The sequence below is a fragment of the Mustelus asterias genome, chromosome 1 (assembly GCF_964213995.1).
Source record: "Mustelus asterias chromosome 1, sMusAst1.hap1.1, whole genome shotgun sequence".
Taxonomy (NCBI): Eukaryota; Metazoa; Chordata; class Chondrichthyes; order Carcharhiniformes; family Triakidae; genus Mustelus; species Mustelus asterias.
In genome coordinates, this window is record NC_135801.1 from 59,610,570 (window position 1) to 59,632,414 (window position 21,845).

A 21,845-nucleotide genomic window follows, 5' to 3' on the forward strand; every position below is an offset into this window, starting at 1 on the left:
CCTTTGTTAGCAAGCTATATATCCTTTAACTCAGAAAACAATATCTCGGAATATGTACAAATGGAAACACACACATGCATACAGCTGATTTTTTTTGGTGTTATAAATCAAATCTTAGTGACAAGCTTTCAGTGATTGCATGTTGGAAGATTCTGTGATGCACACATACATTAATCAAGCAACTGGAGGAATACACTACAAGGTTCTGTTTTGCAGAAAGAAGCTAACAAAGGATTAAGCCACAGCTAAAAGTTGAAACTTGGCTCAAACTGTCAAAGGTTAAGAATTGGGACTGCTTCATATAAGTTTTGTGAGCATAAATTGCGAATTCTCTCATGAATCTATAAAAAAAAAGAGGTACAGACTTCAATTCTAAAAATGTAGGTGCATACATTTGTAATAAAAAATAGATTAACTAGATGTTGCACATTGGATTCTAACACGCTTAATGTTGATTTCACGCCTGGTACCTTGCAAACAATGAAGATTGCATTTTTGTACTATATTTGATGATTAAGCTGTTGTAAAGAAGAATTTGAAAACTATATACACATAAAATTAAAGATTCTTCAAGGAAGCCATTTGTGTTAACAATAAACAGCTCGTGAATATGCAATACAGATGTCAGATTATTTCATGAAAAATTGAGAAACGCGCTAGATGTGCAATTAAACTGTATCTGCCTATCACTTAGTGTTAAAAATAAATTGCTCACTATTTTAGTCACACAACCCATAATTAGTAAGGCAGAACAAATGTATAGTGAAAAAAAAGACCCAATTTTCACTTTTGAGTACATACCGTGGTGTTCTTCCAGAAAGGGGTTTACGGGTAGCTCTGAAGATGACATAACTGGTAACAACAGAGAACATCCCCCATGTGGAGAGAAAGCGCCACCAGTAAAGTTTTACTGTGAAATATAAAGGAACAATCCACATCTGGAGCAAGGTGACCAGCTGTCAAAGAAAATGCACAAGTTCATTATGAACATTTATCTGCCCACAGCACAATTTCTACATATCATTAAATAAAACAAGTAAATGCAGTTTATTTTCATAGCATGACAAATTAGAAAAATTGTTAATGATCCAGCTTTACCGTAGCGTTATATTTATAGTAAGACAACATCACAGTCAAGAATTTTCATCTTGTAGTGAAGTTAGTCAGGAATTTCTAAGAGTCTAACAGTAAAATTATAGAAGATCTACTCACTAAATTCTAATAAACATACAGCTAGCTTGCTGGTGTAACAAATATGAATCACAATTCAATGAACGACATTAAAAATGAGTTCTTCATTCATTAATAAACCGCTGAATAAAAGACTCAAACTTTGGTGGAAAAATACAAAGCATTTTAATACTACAATAATATAGACATCATTTTAACATTGGATTACTCTTGTACTTTCGAATTTCAGTCTGTACAAAAAAAGTAATTTAATGACCATCAGAAAAACTGGAACTTTTTGGGGCAAGGGATTTTATATTTCCTCTGAATTAATAAAAAGCATTTAATAGATTATAGCACATTCTATGCCCAGGTCAGAACTATATCTGGATCAGATGCTGTTGATACAGTTTATGGAGTTAATTGTAGCATAACAACTCCATTAGTAGGAGCTGATCAATTTAAAAACTGACTATATTAAATTGAAGAGAAAGTTAACAACTTCTGAAACTAAGATCACTTCGAATTAGACTTTCCTTTTTTCATCAAGATCTAGATTCTCATTCAGAAAGTTGATTGCTAGTTACAAGTCCCTTACTAATAGATTTCACTCCATAACCCTGGGAAGTTAATTTGGTTAGGACAAATTTATTTCAACTATTTGATGGAATACAGCAATTATACAATATAATCCAGAAAAATGACAATAAGCATTTCTAGAACAATTAAAGTATTGTGGACATGCTATCCTGCTGGACTGCAAAATTCAGTAGTCATTTGATAAAACAAGACACAGTTGTGCGTCTGCAGTCTTAATAATACTGGTGCTGGTACAGTCAACATCTGGATATATAGAAAAACACATCATCTACTTTATTGTTTAATGGCACCATTACCATCTGGATTATATTAGCACAAATTTTACTTATCCATACATCATATCCCATGGAATTTCCTGACAAATCAGACTATTGCCCAAAGGCTAAATGTTTTTCTCATTAAAAGGCTTAAATGAGCTAAACAGGACCTGGACCTCAAGCAAATCCTAAAGTGGGGGTCTAAATAATTAGAAGGCAGCAGGACATTTAATTTATCACTACCGATTTTCGGTCTGGCTTGTCTTGCAAATGAAGTTCATAAAGTTGACTGAATTTACAGTACGGCCAGTGCGCAGACAGAAATAACAGCTGCGATTCACGTTTTTAATTGCTTTACGCTAACTTTTATTTATGCATATTTAACGTGCTAAATGATCAGTAAGCCATGGGTTAATAAGAGGATAATGAGATTTCACTTCTACCATCCCTACCTCATTTTGCACCAACATAATACAAATTTAGCTAACAGGGTTAATCAAACACCGCACATATTTAAAATTAATGCTTTCAGATTTTACTCTGTCCCATTTTTTAATAAAAAGAGTTTACAATTTAAAAATCAAGGATCACTCAAAAGTTTGTTTTACAATTTACAGTGTTTGAGTGAAGTGTGCAATCTGCCAGGTCACAGTTTGCCATGGGCCACACAATTTTACTACCCTGCAGCTTTGCAATAATTCTTAAGTTAAATGGCAGCAATTATTACTATCCAGAAAGGTCTGAAAATAAGATGGCATTCTCTCCCAATTTCCTCTACATTAAGTAAGCCTGTTTCTTTTATTACTAGATTTCAAAACAAGAATTAAAGCGCCATTTTTTTTACAAAAACTAATTTAAATTACTTGTTAAAACAGGAGCAGTATTAAAAATGGACAATGCATGTGACTGTGAAAAATCAAGCTGTAACAGCAGATATTGCTTCACAACAGCCAAAATAATCTATCCGTTAACCTCATGATAGCAGCAGCCATCTTAGATCCATTACAGTGCAACTGAAATAGGAGTACCAAACTGCACATAAATGAAGATCTGTGCTTCACACCATTATGATTACAAGTTTGTAGGTGGCAGCTGCACAAAGGCTAATGAAAATTCCCAAAATACAAACAGGCTGCTCTTATTCAAATCATTAGTAACAACAAAACATAACAGATGACTTGATCTGAATTGAATCTTTATGTTCAAATTTAGCTTCGGAGCAGGTATATTTTAGTAACTTGTCTACAGCCACCTGCTATCTCAAGGGAGAATTGAACATGGTTAAAGTTCCTTGTTACCAAATTGGAGCATTGTTAGGTATTTACAAGTGTAAATTATGAAGCAGGCAAAAGGGAGAAAGATCAAGGGAACATATTTAATGTATATTTCATTTGTACAGACATTATGAGTTTATAAAAATCAGTGCATACATGTTTCATAGCAGCCTTCACACATTGCCTGTATCTAATATGTATATTTTCAAATCTACACAAACTCTGGTATGTGTACAGTTAACAAGGTGCATTATCATAGCTCATTTGAAAATTAATAATTCAAGAGCAATCAAACAAATCTTATAATTTTGATCATACGTCAAAATCCAGTCTGCGACCCCTTGTGCCTGTTTTCCTCGTTACAGTCATGATTTGATCCTGAATGTAAAAATGTGCTTAAAATACCCAGTCATTTTATAAATATGATTCAAAATGAGTAGTTAGGATCTTTACTAAACAAATAGAAAAAAAATGTGCATACAGACTTCTGATATTTTGGTATATTTAGGGGTGGTTAAACAAACTGACCATGGTAACATGGTGCAGGAAGCCATTAAAATGGGGTTGGGAAAGGACAGTATACTCAAGACGACAGAGACAGCTCTCCGGCCAAACGTTTGAGTCTAGGAGGCTGTGTTGCCTCCTACTCAGTGTCAGAGCTCGGGACATCCATTCAGGACTGGAGAGGAACCTGCTGTGAGAGGGGGAGGGTCCAGTTGTCATGGTCCGTGTAGGTACCAGTAAGATAGAACTAGGAGAGAGGTTCTGCTTAAAAATTATGAGCACCCAAGGGCTAAAATAGAAAGCTGAATCACAAAGGTAACTAATCTCTGGGTTACTGAGCCACACTACACCCAAGCCACAACTGAACTGAAGTAGGGTAGATAGAGAGTTAAATGTATTTCTCAAAAGCTGACATCAATGACTAGACTTTCCATTCATGAGCCACTGACACTAGTATTGGGGAAAGAGGGAGCTGTACCATTGGGATGCTCTTCACCTGAACCATGCTGTGACCAACGTTTTGGTGAATCATATAACTAGGGCTGTGGAGAGGGCTTTAAACTAAATAGTAGAGGGGAGGGATCATGTGATATAGGATATGGTAAAAGAGAAACAAGGTAATAGAGCAGGGGTAGGAATTTGAGTAATGATAACTATAGTGTGGCAGGAAGGATCGTTGCATAAGATAAAGATGGTAACATGGTACAGAAAGCCACTAAAGTGGGGTTGAAGGTAGGAGAGTAGGAACACAGTGGCAGTAAAGGACAGTATACTCAAGAAGTAGAAGAAGAAGCACTAGATTGCAAAAATGGTAAAAAGGCAGAGTTAATGGCTCTGTATCTGAGTGTACGCAGCATTCATAACAAGATGGAGGTACAGCTAACACAGATAGAAATAAATTTGTGTGATCTGATAGCCATTACAAAGACACAGTTGAAAAGTGACTAAGGCAGGGACCTGAACATGGAATGGTATTTGACATTTCGGAATGACAGGAAGCTAGGAAAAGATGGTGGGGTAACTCGAGGTGTTACTGGTAGAGTAGTGAGAGATGACCCTTGCTTGAAAGAGAAAGACATAGAATCAGTTTGTGGAGTTATGAAATAAGAACAGTAAGAAATTACTTATGGGAGTAGTTTATAGGCCCCTAACAGTAGTCACGGTGTAGGACAGAGCATACAGTAAATAAATGGGGCATGTAAAAGAAGCATTGCACTAATCACGTGTGGCTTTCCTCTGGGCAAATCAGATTGACAAAGGTAACTTGGAAAAGGAGTTCATAGACTGTATTTGGGACAATTTCTTAGAGCAGTATACTCTAGAGTCAACCAGGAAGCCTGCTATGCCAGACCTAGTGATGAGCAACGAGCTAGCATTAATCAATAAGCCCATAGTAAAGGAGCCTCTAGGTGACAGCAGAATTTCACATTAGTTTAAAGATGTGAAGTGTGGGCCAAGCACTAATGTTTTAAACTAAATAAAGGTAATTACAAAGATATTCTGGCAAAGTTGGCTAATGTGAACTGGGAAACTAGGTTAAATGGTATGACACTGGGAATGCAGCAGTAGATTTTTAAGGAGGTATTTAATAACTCTCAGCAAACACTTGTAGAAACTCATACTACCTGTTTTATATTTTTCACATTTATCAAGCATTTAGATAAGTACTTGAAATGCCATAGCATACAAGGCGATGGATCAAGTGCCAGAAAATGGAATTAGAATAGAGAGGTGCTTGATGGCCAGAGCAGACATGATGGGTCAAAGGGCCTCTTTCTGCGCTGTATGATTCTGAAAGTTTGCCACAATGAGAAAAAAAAAGGCTCCTTGAGAAAGATGCATCATCCATGGTTAAATAAGGAAGTTAAGGATAGTATCAAATTGAAAGAAATACTGTACAATTCTGTGAAGGTTAGTGAGAGGTCAGAAGGTTGAACAAGTTTTAAGAACTAGCCAAGAAAGACTAGAAAAAGAGGAGAAAGTAGAATATGAGAGAAAGCTAGCTAAAAGTAAAAACGGACACTAATTTAAAAAGGAAAAGAGCAAATAAGGTGAGCGTGAGTGTGGGGGGAGGCGATGGCCTAGTGGTACTATCGCTAAACTATTAATCCAGAAACTCAACTAATATTCTGGGGACCCAGGTTTGAATCTTGCCATGCTAGATGGTGGAATTAGAATTCAATAAAAAATATCTGGAATTAAGAATCTACTGATGACCATGAAACCATTGTCGGAAAAACCCATCTGGTTCACTAATGTCCTTTAGGGAAGGAAATCTGCTGTCCTTACCTGGTCTGGCCAACATGTGGCTCCAGAGCTCTCAGCAGGAGGTAGAGTCCACAAAGGGATGTAGATAGGTTAGATGAGTGGGCAAAGATTTGGCAGATGGTGTTTAGTGTGGGAAAATGAGAACTTGTCCACTCTGGTAGGAAGAATAATATACAATTTAAATGTAGAGAGATTGCAGAACTCCGTAGTATAAAGGAATGTGTACATGCTGGTACATGAATCACAAAATGCTAGTATTCAGGTACAGCTGGTGGTTAGAAAAATAAATGGAACATTGGCATTTATTGCAAGGGGACTGGATGATAAAAGTGGGGAGGTTTCACTGCAGCTATACAGGGCCTTGGTAAGATCACATAGAACCCCTACAGTGCAGAAGGAGGTCATCAAACCCACTGAGTCTGCACCGACTCTCCGAAAGAGCATCCCACCCAGGCCATCCCCTCTGCCCTATCCGTAACCACACATCTTGCCTTGGCTAATCCACCTAATCTACACATCTGTAGTGCCACCTACATTGCGGTCGTCTTATTTGAAAAAAGAATATAATTGCATAAGCAGTTCAGAGAAGGTTCACTCGATTCATTCCTGGGATCAAAGATTTATCTTATGAAGCAAGGTTGAACAGGTTGGGCCTATACCCACTGGAGTTTAGAAGAACGAAAGGTGATCCTGAAAGGTAATGAAACATATTTGAGGGAACTTTATAGGGAAGATGTTTCCTCTTGTGGTGCAGACTTGAACTGGGGACACAGTTTAAAAATAAGAGGCCTCCCTGTTAAGACAGAGATGAGGGGATTTTTTCTGAGGGTTGTTAGTTTGTCTTTTTCTCCAGAAAGCAGTGGAGGCTGTGTTGGATAGATTTTGATAGACAAGTTGGGGGTTATGAGGAGGCAAACGTAGAGTTGCGATTACAATTAGATCATCCAAGATCTTATTGGATAGTGGAGCAGGTTTAAAGGGCTGAATGGCCTACTCCTGCTCCTAAGCAAGTCCTATGTTCTTATCTTAATTTTTTGTGACCTCGGTGAAGGAGGCCAAAACTGGGTACCACATGGCAACATTAGTCAATTCAAGATCAGATACAGCACAGAACAATACAGAACAAAGCTCACTTATTCACTGCCAAAGCAATCTGCCTTATCCCCACATTTAACTGGCCTGGAGAGCAAATCTGCTAATTTGAGACAAACGAATTGTTTAAACTTGTGTAAGAACAATTCATGGATTTGAAGTTGTAATGTTAATGGTCAAACTCACATTATATGATCTACAATGTCGTTGTTTCCACTGGACTAGCACAACTTGAGCTATTACGAGGGTGGCAATAAGAATAAGCACCATCTCCGCATGCATAGCTTCATGTCCGCGGTGTTTTGCATGTATCTTGGCATGTTGTAATCTACAAAAATGAAGTTTGCAAAATAAAATTTTAACGCTGAAGTGTGTATACTGTTTAGGGAAAAAAGCTGTTAAACACAATGTTTAAGCATACTAAGCTGAAGACTTGAAAATGAATTAAATATACAGTATTTGTGTGAAGGCCTCTGTTTTCAAAAAGAATTCTGGTATATCTGGAAAATTTTCACAACTCAAAATGGAGGTTGTGGAATGATTCCTGTTTATTCCCAATGCTCTTTCTCCTACCCATTCTTCTTGAAGATATCTTTCCACCAGTCACAAAACCATTTTACCAACATTACTATAATGCTTTCTATAGCAAAAATTATTTCAGGAGGGGAGGTGAAACTTAGGACATGGCACTATATAAGCAAACATGGCAAATAAAGCAACTGGAGACACATTTGGATGGCATGGTGGCACAGTGGTTAGCACTGCTGCATCACAGCATCACGGACCTGGGGTCAATTCCAGCTTGGGTGACTGTGTGGAGTTTGCATGTTCTTCCCATGTCTTTGTGGGCTTCGGCCGGGTGCTCTGGTTTCCATCCACAATCCAAAGATGTGCAGGTTAGGTGGATTAGCAGAATAAATGTATGGGGTTACGGGGATAGGGCAGGGGATGAACCTGGGTAAGATGCTCTGTCGGAGAGTCGGTGCAGACTAGATGGGTCAAATGGCCTCCTTCTACACGATGTGGAGATGCCGGCGTTGGACTGGGCTAAACACAGTAAGGAGTCTAACAACACCAGGTTAAAGTCCAACAGGTTTATTTGGTAGCAAATGCCACTAGCTTTCGGAGCGCTGCTCCTTCGTCAGGTGAGTGGGAGATCTGCTCATAAACAGCAAACAGGGCATCTCCGTCTACACTGCAGGGATTCTATGACACCTGACACCAATAGAAACAAACAATTCCTACAGGTTATTTACAATGCCTTGGTTAATGCCGGTATTTTGTCAAGTTTCACCTGGATATAATGTTTCTCAAATAAAGCCTAAAACGTCCAAGATTTTAAAAATGGAAACAAAATAATTTGTCATATGCTCTTATTATTTAACAGCATTTACATTTCAGTAACTTCTTACGCGGTGCTCAAGGTAAGGGATATTTATTAGGAATCAGTGCCTTTTGTTTTTGTGGCACCAAGAGTAAGCATCAAGCTCTCGTACATTTACAGTATGGGTTAGATACAGTTTAAAGTTCTGGTTCAATAATGTTCATTGTTAGCCTCACAAGAACCATTTCTATTTCCCATTTCTCACTTCATCTAACTTGATGCAATAACCTTGGCTCCATATTTCACAAGTTTTTATTAAGCTTATTCAATGAGGCCCAAGTTGCAATTTATTTTACTTTTGACAACATTTTCTAGCAGCAAGGTACAATACAACAACTTGTATTTATATGGCAACTTTAAAAGAGTAAGCCATCCCAAGGTGCGTTACAGAAAAGTTAACAAAATATGGCACCAAGCTACAAAGAGACACATTTAAGGCAAAAATTTTGTGAAAAAGGTAAGTTTTAATGAGTGTGTTAAAAAGGGGAGAGCGAGATAGAGAGCCAGTAGAGGTTTAGTAAAGAGCCTCGGCAGCTGAAGTCATGGCCTCCACGGCGGAACAATTAAAATCATGATGTGCAAGAAACCAGAATTGAGGGAACAGAGATATCATAGAGGACTGTGAGGTTGAAGGAAGTTACAAAGAGAGGGAATAGGCGATGAAGAATAGGCAGGCGAGAAAGAGATTTGAAAACAAAAATTAGAATTTTAAGCTGAGTTATTTTTGGGCTGGGAACCAAGGTAGATTAGTGAACACAGGGTCGGGGGTGAAGGAGATTTGGTGCACTAGGACTAAGGGCAGCAGCATTTTGCAGTGTGGAAGACAGCAAACCAACCACATGTGTTGGGATAGTCAAGACTAGAGGTAACGAAATACAAACGAGCAATAATGGCATAAATTGATAACCCCCTGATGTCCATACGGCATACAAAGAGCGAATTATTCCGCAGCCAAGCTTTATTTTCCACACTATGTAGCTGGCAAATTCAAACCAAGTGTAACCATATCTTATAGTTATGTCATGATTATGTTAACATTCCGTGCAAAGTATTTCCTGAGGGAGGTAATGTGTGAGCAAGAAAAGGTAAAGGAGGAGAATAGGCAGAGCAAAGGCGGCAAATATGGGGAGGGGAAAGGCAAGAAAACCTAAAAGAAATAGCTACGCAAGGGGAACTGTTTCCTCCCCGCCCCCCCTCCCTCTAATTGAGTGACAAACCATTACAGCACCAATAAATCTTCATGTCAAAAGGATCATACTCTGAAACAAAAGGAAAAACTAATCTACTATTATTTTTAAATCTCTTCATAGATAACAGAAGCAGTGAAAATCAAGATAGCACATTTTGTAAAAAAAAATTTCAAATCAGTAAGGCCATCACTTTTTTTGAATAGAAATATAGGATTGGGGAAGGAACACTTTCAAGGTTTGAATTAATCATTCAACTGATGAACAATTTTTTTGAAGAGATTTCTTACAATTAGAAACGTTCACTGAAGTTTCACACTAGGTAATGAAATGCCAAGGTTTAGCCTAATATTGCACTGCTGTGTATTGCACTAAATGAGCTCCAATACAATAAAAAATCTACAGCATAATAAGAATGAGTGGAAATTATGTACTAATCACAGCACGGCTTACCTCCATTGGTCTTCATCGGAAGGAAATTTTAAAAGATCCACCTATAGGCAAAAACAATTGATTAGGTTGGTGCAAACTCAGTGAAGTCACAACAAAAAAAGGCTGAGGTTCACAAGATACTGAATGTCTGTCACTGTAGGTCAGGGTGGAGTTGGTTATATATCTTTTTAAAGTTTTCAGCTACAAATGTGATATTTTGCATTTTGGCTTTTAAAACCAGGAGACAAACAAAATAAAACTGGTGATGCATACTCATAGGAACAGAATTTATACTTCCACTGGCACCTCGTGCAGAACCAACTTCCTGAATAACACGTTATCAAAATAACAAGACAGAAAATTAGATTATATACCTACAAGAGAAAATTATTCAGGGACTGATTCTGGGGTAGGAGTTCAACAACATGGCGCAGACAGAGGCCAGCAAATCTAACTCAGTCACTGACTGAATGGGGTGGCTGAGTCAGGAAGTGAGTGATGGCTTCAAACTTTAGCAACCGGGGTTCTGGAGTCAGGTCTGTTTTTTGACTGGAATGTCTCTCATCCCTCAGAAATTGTGCTAACACTTATTCCCCGTCAGTCCCACTCTCAGACAACTGTTAATAATTGTCAAGCTCACAGGTAGCTGCTAATGGTGGCTTGTCCTCCTTTCAGACTCAGCCTCCCACTGTTCTGCAGCAACAATGTTCTCTCGGCATTACTCACTAGATTTGTGTGCTCCTATCCTCGAGGGACCCCAATACCTGCCTCATTACGGGATCACCCAGGAGCTTTCTGACTGGGTGAAAATGTAGAGCTTACCTTATAGCTCAGTTAACTGGCATATTTAACTAACCAGCATCTCCCATTCTCAAAACATGCCAGATAACAGAAATTGTACTGTCCGTTGATCTATAATACATGAACTTTGATAATTATATACTGAATTTTACCATCCTGCTTTACTGCAGTTTTATTTTTGCTGCTGTTCAGGCTCATGATAATTTACAAATGTTAAAATGTAACATAGTTTGGGGAAAATAGTTTGGGGTCTGTTACATCGTCACACCTCTGAAGGCAGTTTGGGTGTCATAACTCTCAGCATCAAGAACTTCAGTCATTTTAAGGCCTACTTTCAGGTCAAGGGATTGCCTATATGTTTAAAAGCTGCACAAAATTCCCTAGCCCACTGTGCTAACTAGTATTGTTGTTATTGATTTCATGCCCCAGTTATCCAGCATGTTTAGCACTGTTGTAACAAGATCATCACAGACACGTACAAGATGTAGTTTAATATTCCTGTTGGCTTTATGAGATCTCATCAGTGGTTGGACTCAAATGATGTATCAATGAATAAGATCTCCATGCATATATTTAAATGAGAAAAGTCTACTAGGAACCTTTCCTTGTTTGGAGTATAGATATACTCCAATTCAAATTGACATTACTTTAGCCCTGAAGTTACTATTCCACAGTGAATGAGCAAGTTAGTCCCATTCCCACAGCTTCACAGAAAGTCTTATTGTGGAACACAATGTTTTTATAATGATCAGTACCCCAAGAATAAAACTAGTTTGTCACCATCTTTAAGATACATCAAATAAACTATGATCAGTCAGCATATGGTGTAATAAGCTAAAGCAATCAAAACTGCTCATTTGTTCAGCTGCATACAACCAAAGGTGCATTTTCTCTCAATAAATATGAAAACTACAGTTACATTGCCAAATATAACTGCAATTTATTTCCTTCTTTACACCATAGTGTTCTCACTTTCTGGAGTAACAGTTACAAGCATGTTACAAGATGTCATTTTTTATAATAAAATGCAAATAGGAAAGATATTTATAGATATACCATCTAAGAATGTGGAACCATTATCACTGTTCCTTCTCCTTCCCCCAACACCCCCTCCTTTCTTCCAATCCTGAAGACATTGGTCTCTGGTTGCACACCAATGTAAGAGGTCCAGCCCAGCATCCCTTCTACACCTGACTTCCCAGTTTTAACTTGCCTACTTGGTATTTGAACTCCTTACCATGACAGTTGGTCTGAACTTGACTGCTTTCTACATTTCAACAATGGACTAGATATCAAAACTACTCCATTGGCTGCTAAAACATTTCAAAACATCCTGAAATGTGTGATATAATTCCAAGCATTTCTATTTTAACTTCATTAATCATCTTTATAGAACCTTAAAAATGAAACAAATTCATCTAGAGCTCTTTTTAACCAGTGAACCCAACTTTAACATTTTCATATAACAAAAAATTCTTGGTAGTTTGAATCATCTCCATTTCTTTACCTCTGTATTTCCCATGTATGTATGTATAAATAAATTCTGACATGTACAAGATGCAGTTTAATATTCCTGTTGGCTTTATGAGATCTTATCAGTGGTTGGACTCTAATGATGTATAAATGAATAGATCTCCATGCATATACACAAAGGTTCTTGGAAGTCATTGTTCAAGATTCTCTTAAGGTTAACGTGCAGGTTCAGTCAGCAGTTAGGAAGGCAAATGCAATGTTAGCATTCACACCAAGAGGGCTATAATACAAGAGTAGGATGTACTCCTGAGGCTGTATAAGGCTCTGGGCAGACCCCATTTGGAGGATTGTGAGCTGTTTTAGGCCCCATATCTAAGGATGTGCTGGCCTTGGAAAGGGTCCAGAGGAGGTTCACAAGAATGATCCCTGGAATGAAGAGATTGTTGTATGAGGAACAGTTGAGGACTCTGGGTCTGTACTCTAAGTTTAGAAGGATGAGGGGGGGGGATCTTATTGAAACTTACAGGATACTGCGAGGCCTGGATAGAATGGACGTGGAGAGGATGTTTCCACTAGTAGGAAAAACTAGAACCAGAGGGCACAACCTCAGGCTAAAGGGACGATCCTGTAAAATAGAGATGAGGAGGAATTTCTTCAGCCAGAGAGTGGTGAATCTGTGGAACTCTGCCACAGAAGGCTGTGGAGGCCAGGTCATTGAATGTCTTTAAGATAGAGATAGATAGGTTCTTGATTAATAAGGGGATCAGGGGTTATGGGGAAAAGGCAGGAGAATGGGGATGAGAAAAACATCAGCCATGATTGAATGGCGGAGCAGACTCAATGGGCCAGGTGGCCTAATTCTGCTCCTATGTCTTATGGTCTTATATTTAAATGGGAAAAGTCTACTCGGAACCTACAAGGGCTAGGGAATTTTGTGCAGCTTTTAATGCATTATTAAAACTTGAATGGGATTGTGCGTATACTCAAGAAAAAAAAAATCCAGCCAGATTTTTCTTGTTCAAAATATTAAAAACTCATGCAGTGCTATCACTACATAAGCCTCAACAATTGGAATTAACTCAAAAGTCAATTAAGTGTAAAGGAAGCATCACAGAATGCCACATAAATATTGCATTCTCGACTACATGATTCCTCAGTTTCCACTTTTATGGCTTAAACCGTCATAAGAATCAAAAATCTTTGCTAAATTTCTGCAATATTTTGGGATGAATGGTATGTAGTACCAATAGAATGAAATAATTGTATTTGTTCATTACAAATGATGATTAAAAACTTATCTATCCACAGTACAAATTAAAAAAGCAAAGAATATTTGAAATTATGTACTAACCAAATGTAGTTATTTCAATTCACTTTCTAACTCATACTGACAATTCATACTTAATACAAGGAGATAAAATGAAAAAAAATATTTATCAAGCAACTTCCACCTCAAATATTTCAAAAGTGCACCATCGACAATAAAATGATGCTTAACATACGCCTGAAAGCGGTAGGATGTACAAAGGTGAATGTGTGTCTTTCAATGCACTGACAATTCTTCCAGTACTCGCTCTTGTAATGCACTGAAACGTCAGCCTCGAGTGCACAGTCAAGTCCTGATGTGGGTCGAGAGGCTGCTGTGCTTCCCCCCCCGAGTCAAACAGACACCAAAAAACTAACAAACCCCCCGGAAGGAACAAAGAGAGACTATTTATCGGAAATGTATGCTATCACTGTCAACAGCATGGGAACAAAGGTTCAATTAAACTTTACACCTAAACTTAACAAATGGACAGAAATCTAAAAAGGACAAACTCTGATGGTTTGAACATGGGCTGCACCTTGTGATACGGAACTAAATAGCTTTTTGGTCTGTTTATTAAAATTGAGCCCAGTTGTCTTCACCGTCCATGAATTGGATATAAAATCGACTGTTGTTTAAATAATAAAGCGGATCTTGGAAGTTACTGCTGAGGGGAAAGGTGGAGGACCGTCTGGAGGAGCTGAGCCATATCCAGCAGTCTGACAGTGACAGTCCCGGGCACAGGGGTTCAGCAGCCAGGCCCATTCCCCTCCTCCTGCCAGCTCAAACCCCGGGCTCTTTGAGGACTGCTATCAGTGTAACATTCAACCTCAGTCGGTGAAGCCGGGGTGGAATCTCCCCGGAGCAGCCCGGGCTCTGCAGCCGGAGCCGCGACTCCCGACCTCGGGACACTGACACTCGCCTCCGCTCAAGGAGCGAGACTGGAGGAGGTAGAACGGCCTCGGTGCTCAGGTCGCACCGCCGGCCAGGCCCACATTTACCTGTTGCTCCTCGACATCCAATTCCAGCACCTGAGCTGCCACGACCGCCATCTCCAGCCCGCGGTGAGGAGGGGGAAGGGCAGCAACTGCGCCGCCACAGCGCTTGCGTGTCACTCGAGGAGCCACGGCGCCTGCGCGTCTTCAGGAGAGCCACGGCGCCTGCGCGTCTCCAGGGAAACCACGGCCTCTGCGCGTTTCCTGGCAAGCCACGGCGCCTGCGCGTCACTCAAATCACGGCGCCAGTGTGTTTCCCGGCGGCGCGCGTGCGCATTAAGGATGTTGGCAATCGACAGCGCAGCCGGTTGGTGGGAAGATCCTTTTGCCACTAGTTTTGACGAAGCGAGATCCAGATTCCACACGGCCATAAGATACAGGAGCAGAATGTGTTTTTACAGTAAGTTTCACAATGTGATTTCTTTGCTGTTTTTATCTTGCCAAGTAATTTCCACAAGCAATTGCAATTAACCTCTGGGACTGGCTTATTTCAAAAGATTGTATGAAAAATTCAGCTGTTTTTGTAATGCCTTTTGGGGAAGTGAACCTGCCATCCCTACCCGGTCAAACCTGTACGTGCCTTCAATTCCAAATTAGATAATTGAGTCTTGTGAAGTGGCCTCATAGTGCCAAGAAACATTCAGTAAATGAGGCTTTTTCCTCGATGTCTGAGAACAAATTTAAAGTAAGAAGTCTCACAACACCAGGTTAAAGTCCAACAGGTTTATTTGGTAGCAAATACCATAAGCTTTCGGAGCAATGCTCCTTCGTCAGATGGAGTGGTCTCTGTTCTCAAACAGGGTAAGAAGTTTAACAACACCAGGTTAAAGTCCAACAGGTTTATTTGGTAGCAAAAGCCACACAAGCTTTCGAGGCTCTGAGCCCCTTCTTCAGGTGAGTGGGAATTCTGTTCACAAACAGAGCTTATAAAGACACAGACTCAATTTACATGAATAATGGTTGGAATGCGAATACTTACAACTAATCAAGTCTTTAAGAAACAAAACAATGGGAGTGGAGAGAGCATCAAGACAGGCTAAAAAGATGTGTATTGTCTCCAGACAAGACAGCCAGTGAAACTCTGCAGGTCCACGCAACTGTGGGAGTTACAAATAGTGTGACATGAACCCAATATCCCGGTTGAGGCCGTCCGCGTGTGTGCGGAACTTGGCTATCAGTTTCTGCTCAGCGACTCTGCGCTGTCGTGTGTCGTTGAAGAAGGGGCTTAGAGCTTCGAAAGCTTGTGTGCCTTTTGCTACCAAATAAACCTGTTGGACTTTAACCTGGTGTTGTTAAACTTCTTACTGTGTTTACCCCAGTCCAACGCCGGCATCTCCACATCATGACTACCTCAAACAGGGCACAGACACAGAAATCAAATTACAGAATACTGATTAGAATGCAAATCTCTACAGCCAGCCAGGTCTTAAATGTACAGACAATGTGGGTGGAGGGAGCATTCAACACAGGTTAAAGAGATGTGTATTGTCTCCAGACAGTACAGCTTGTGAAATTGTGCAAGTCCAGGAGGCAAGCTGTGGGGGTTATTTGATTTCTGTGTCTGTGCCCTGTTTGAGAACAGAGACCACTCCATCTGACGAAGGAGCATTGCTCCGAAAGCTTATGGTATTTGCTACCAAATAAACCTGTTGGACTTTAACCTGGTGTTGTGAGACTTCTTACTGTGCTTACCCCAGTCCAACGCCGGCATCTCCACATCATAACAAATTTATAAACATTGTTCAGAAAGCGTTGGGTTTAAATTATGGTGAAAGGCAGTTTCAGATTAGATTTAAATCACTGAAGGTAGGAAATTACTGCATCTGTATTTTTTGTGCCAATTGCAGGTTACAATGAAGGAATTTTACAGAACCGAGATTTAATAGCTTTAGTTTCGTGACTGTGAATTTAAATGATCATAATGGATAATCAGTAGCTTGTGCACTCATCAACTTTGCTGAAAAGCGTTATGTCAATTTTGTTTTTGTCCTGCGATTCCCTACTTTTTGGCTACCTGGAAGAAGTTATGGGGGGGTGGGGGGGGGGGGGGGGGGGGGGGTGGGTGAGGTGGGGGGGGGTGGGTGAGGTGGGGGAGGGGGGTGGTGGGGGAGGGGGGTGGTGTGGGGGGGGAGGGGGAGGGGGAGGGGGTGGTGGGGGGGGTGGGGGGGGAGGGGGAGGGGGTGGGGGGGGGGCTGGGGTGGGGGGGGTGGGGGTGGGGTGGGGGGGTGGGGGGGGTGGGGTGGGGGGAGGTGGGGGGGGTGGGGGGGAGGCTGGGGTGGGGGGGGTGGGGGTGGGGTGGGGGGGTGGGGGGGGTGGGGGGGGGTGGGGTGGGGGGAGGTGGGGGGGGGTGGGGTGGGGTGGGGTGTGGGGTGTGGGGGGGGTTTGGGGGTAGGTGGGGTGGGGGCGGGGGGGTGGGTGGGGGGGTGGGGTTGGGGTGGGTGGGTGGTAAGTTGTGGGGCGGGGGGTTGGTGATTATGTTGCCGTGTAAAACCCTATCCTGTGTTTTTCTTTTGGCTTTTTAAGAGGTTATATTGAAAGATACTTTATTGAATCTAATGGTTTTTTCCCACTCTTTTCACATTTCATAATATATATTTCATGACAAAGTGATCTGATTACTAAGTGGTATATTCTTCAACTCACTGTGAGTAACAACTTTGAAAGTTCTGTTAGTAATACTTTCCAGATATTTGCATTGAATAGCAATAAGTATCTATTATTCAGTTAATGTCCATTAAATTCAGACATTACATAAAGACAAATTATAAGTCAGTAATATTTCATAAACAAGATAACAGAATTGACATGATCGTATTGAATGATGGAGCAGGCTCGATGGGCTGTGAGGTCTCCTTCTCCTATTTCTTATATTCTTATAACAGAATGTGTATATGTTTCATTGTCAGTCTTTGCTCTGCTGTCTGTTCATCTCAAATCATAGAATTTTATAGAAATTACAACACAGCCATATGGCCTACCCTGTCCATGTTGGTGTTTATCCTCCAGTGAGCATTATCTTTATTTCATATGCCCGCTACATCCTCTATCCCTGTGTTTGCCTTTTTTTTCAAGCACCCAGCTAATCTATTCTTAAATGTTGTCATGGTTTCTATTTCAATCTGTCACAATATCTCGTGTACAAATATTTATCTTGCTCTCTTTTCTAGATCTCTGATAGTTAATCTTATGTGCGTGTCCCCTCATTCAGGTTCAGTAATCACTAGGAACAGTCTGTTTCTATCTGCTATGTTTCATCTTCCAAATTCATCTGATGATTCTTTGCAACTTGACCAATGATGCAACGGTGAGTGATCGTTCAGTTAACAATTATCATTTGAAACTTGTAGTTGTTTAACTGTGTTGGGGGCAAATAAGTCCAATTCCTGAATACTGGGATGAACAAGCCCTGAATCCTTAAGATGGAAGCCATTTTTACTGACTCGCACTGGTACAGTATCATTTGTAATTTTGAATATTGCTCTCATGAAACTTGATGTGGACTCAGTCACTTGCTCTGGCATTACATCAGAATCCTGTGTGGATGTTGTTGCTTATAAATGCTGAAATGTTATGAAAGTATGCATACATTTAACACCCTCTTAAAGTAATACCATATGTCAACATCTTAAGTGTGGAGTACTTTACAGGCATTGTGGCGACTAGGTGAGTAAACAATGAAAAGATATTTAAGTTCCTTCGTTACCAATGGCAGTATACAGTTTCTCCATCCACATATGACATTTTCTTCAACCAAATCAAATACAGCACTTGATCTATTAAACTGTAGTAATGCAGTATCAGAGATTCAATATAGTCTTCAGGTGGAACAGTCTTATTGAATGGGGAATAATCAAACCTGGATGTGCAGATCTCATTCAGTCTCAGTTTTAAAGCCGTACATTCTCTCCTTCCCTTTATATCATTGTTATAAATTTACACGTACTGCTAAATCACTCCTAGGGTAGACCAAACAATCACTTATATGGTGAGGCTTGATACAACTCAATATTTTTAATTGCATAGCTGGGTGAACATAGAGAACAATATCAACTGCCTTCACTTACATGACACTTGTAAGATAGGAAAATGTCCCAGGGTACATCAGAAAGAGTAATTAGATAAAGTTTGACATTGAGCCAGAGACCAAGATTTTAGGAGGACTGACTAATGGCTTGGTCAAGGAAGTAGGTTCTAAGGAGTGCCTCAAAAGAGATAGATAGAACATTGATAAGTGATTGACTTAAGCAAAATGAGTACGAACTGTTCTTTGAGCATTTCTGTCCTCTTATTATTTTGGGAGAGTCATTACAGACTTCTCTCTGAAAACCTGTTAGTGTAACATTGGGTATCCTGTACTTCTCTGAACAGTAAATTTAATCCCAGTTGTCAAGTTTAGCTCAAAACTAGTACGTTTAACATATATTACATTGAGGTCCCCTGTGGCAACATGGTCAGAAATCGCAAACTATGACAAGAATACTTTGATTTGATATTTTTAACGTTAAATACAACATTCACAACAATTTTGGCAATTAAATTGTTGGGAGTATTGAAATGCTCTACAGTGCAGGCTAAGGACCTGGGAAATACATGACTGAGGTGATACATTGCCAAAACTGGCAGAAGGGTATATAGCATCACAAATTTACCTTACCAGTTTCCATTATAACTATGGGCATGGGAATTTATAATGGAAAGGTTGACAGACAGATTTAAGATCTTTAACATATGGTACTGGAGATAATTGTAAAATAGTAAAATGTCTGTTGGGAACACCTGTCAGTTTTCTGCCTGAGCTTCCATCACTACTTCTTGGTTATGTTTATTGCTTTCCTATTCGATGGTGAAGTCTTTTTCTTCTTCCTCATCGACTTGCTTTATTATTTACTTGTCATATTTTGCAAAATATTTTAACCCACAAATATTTTCTGTCCAATCATATTAAAGTGGAACATTCACATTGCAGATCAGGAAATTTGCAGCTGCCATGATGGTTTCTCAGACATCGCACTCTCTACTAATTGCTTTAAAAAACACATAAAACACTCAATTCACAAACTAACCTATAAATTACCGTCTCTCACCTTTCAATCAACCCCCATATAAATCAACATTCTCAGCCTTGGCTTCATCGAATCTTGCTTGCAGATAGCATCACATATGTCCACACTTTTCTACTCTAGGGTCAGGCTGAATGTCAGCAATGTATTTATAACAGACATATTGATGATTCACCTCCCTCAGGCCTCTCCACAGCTGGCTCCATCTGGCCATGTCATGCCCTCCTGTTTGCTTTCTCCAGTGATTCTCTGCTATTATCTAGAGAATAACCAGGGTAAGTAGGACATTAAAAAAAAACAGGAGGGTAGCAAAAATAGAGCAGCAAGAAAGAATGGGAAATAGAACAACAGATACATGGGAAAGAGTATTGAGAGAAAGATTAACACAGATACAAGAAAAGATGCAATGGAAAGAGAGTGTGACATAAACATTCAAAATTGCTCATGCACATGAGTACTGGATATCTCCTGGATGGATGGATACACAAGCATGAAACACAAAAAAAATTGCAATGTCCTGAAAACATACATATTAATGCTACGCCCTTGCTTTAGTTTTCAACAATGGTTGTTCATTCAGCTAAAATTCTGCTCCCCACACAACCACACCACAGTTAAATACTCTGCAAGTGTCTGGTTGTTCCTTCCATCTGGCAGTGTGTTAAACTGCAATTTTAGTTTACCTGTACCAATATTCAATCACATTAACTAGCAGGACTTAGTTGTTTTCTTCCTCTATGTAAGAAACATTTACTTTTTGAATTTTGAACACTTAAGAACATTTTGGTTCACCAGGGTAAATGGCAAATGTATTGTGTAGCATATTATTTGAACTTAGACAGAGTTATTATCCTGGCAACATTGTGCACATGCTGAATGAAGCTGTCAGTGGGTGGGATTTTCCAGCCGCGCTTACCCTGAAACTGAAAAATCCCACCCGAGTTCAACAGACCTTTCCATGGTCTGTCCCTCGCCTTCTACGATTCCCATGGTGGGCGGAACGGGAAGATTGGCCCCTGTGTCTATTACAACAATTGTTGTCTCATTCATCCTTCCCCCATGTCAGTAATTAATGCAGACACTAAATCAAAGTAAAAAGATATTTAGTTTAAATTACAAAAAAAAGTATGATTACACAACAAGAGACTGGATTTTCCACTGGCCTCAGTGCCAATATTTTGCGACTGATTGGTCGGCAGACAGCAAGAAATGAGGGAAGCAAAGAGGAACTATGAAAAGAGACATAGAAAGGAATCTGAAAGTCTTCTATAATAGCAAAAGGGTGGTTAAAGGAGGGGTAGGGCTGATTAGGGACCATAAAGGGGATTTTCGCACAGAGGCAGGGTGAATAGCTATGTATTAAATGAATACTTTGCCTCTGTCTTTACCGAGGAAGAAGATACTATCCAGGCCAGGGTGAAAAAGAAGGTAATTGATATACTAGAAGGATTTAATATGAGGAAGAAGTAGTATTAAATAGGCTTAAAGTTGATCAAGCACCAGGACCAGATGAGATACATCCAAGGATACTGAAGGAAATGAGGGTGGAAATCGCAAGAGGCACTGGCCATAATATTCTAGTCTTCCTTAAATTTATGGTGTGTGTTATGGAAGACTGGAGAATTTCAAATGATCCACATTTAGTTAAAAAAGAGTGTAGAGAAAAGCCCAATAACTACAAGCCAGCCAGTGTAACTTTGGTAGTGGGGAAATATCTAGAAACAATAATTTGGGACAAAATTAATAGTCACACGGACAAATGTGGATTAATTAAGGGAAGCCAGCATGGATTTGTTAAGAGAAAGTAATATTTAACCAACCTGCTGGTGTTTTTTGAAGAGATAAGAGAAGTTTGATGAGGACAATGCTATTGATGTGATGTACATGGGCTTCCAAAAGGCAATTGATAAAAGTGCCACAAACAGACTTGTGAGCAAAGTCATAGTCCATAGAATAAAAGGAAAAGTAGCAACATGGATACCAAATTGGCTGTGTGACAGAAAACAGAGAACAATGATTAATGGATGCTTTTCTGGCTGGAA

General features: G+C 39.7%; 1 protein-coding gene across 3 annotated transcripts in view; it reads right to left on the reverse strand.

Moving 5' to 3' along the window:
- rnf175 (ring finger protein 175) overlaps positions 1–14,878 on the reverse strand; it is a 35,131-nt gene extending 20,253 nt beyond the window's left edge. Inside the window, exons 1-4 of one of the 3 annotated variants that reach the window (XR_013497770.1) lie at positions 14,750–14,853; positions 10,190–10,230; positions 7,352–7,493; positions 802–956 (exon numbers count right to left, since the gene is read on the reverse strand). Coding sequence is in view for 2 of the 3 variants with exons in the window: in XM_078212902.1 (XP_078069028.1) it covers positions 802–956; positions 7,352–7,493; positions 10,190–10,230; positions 14,750–14,800 (389 nt within the window). In the remaining variant the exon portion in view is untranslated. Of the gene's footprint in view, positions 1–801; positions 957–7,351; positions 7,494–10,189; positions 10,231–14,749 lie in introns of all 3 variants that reach the window. The other 2 variants (XM_078212902.1, XM_078212911.1) reach the window with 2 other exon arrangements.
- Between the last annotated feature and the right edge of the window lie 6,967 nt (positions 14,879–21,845).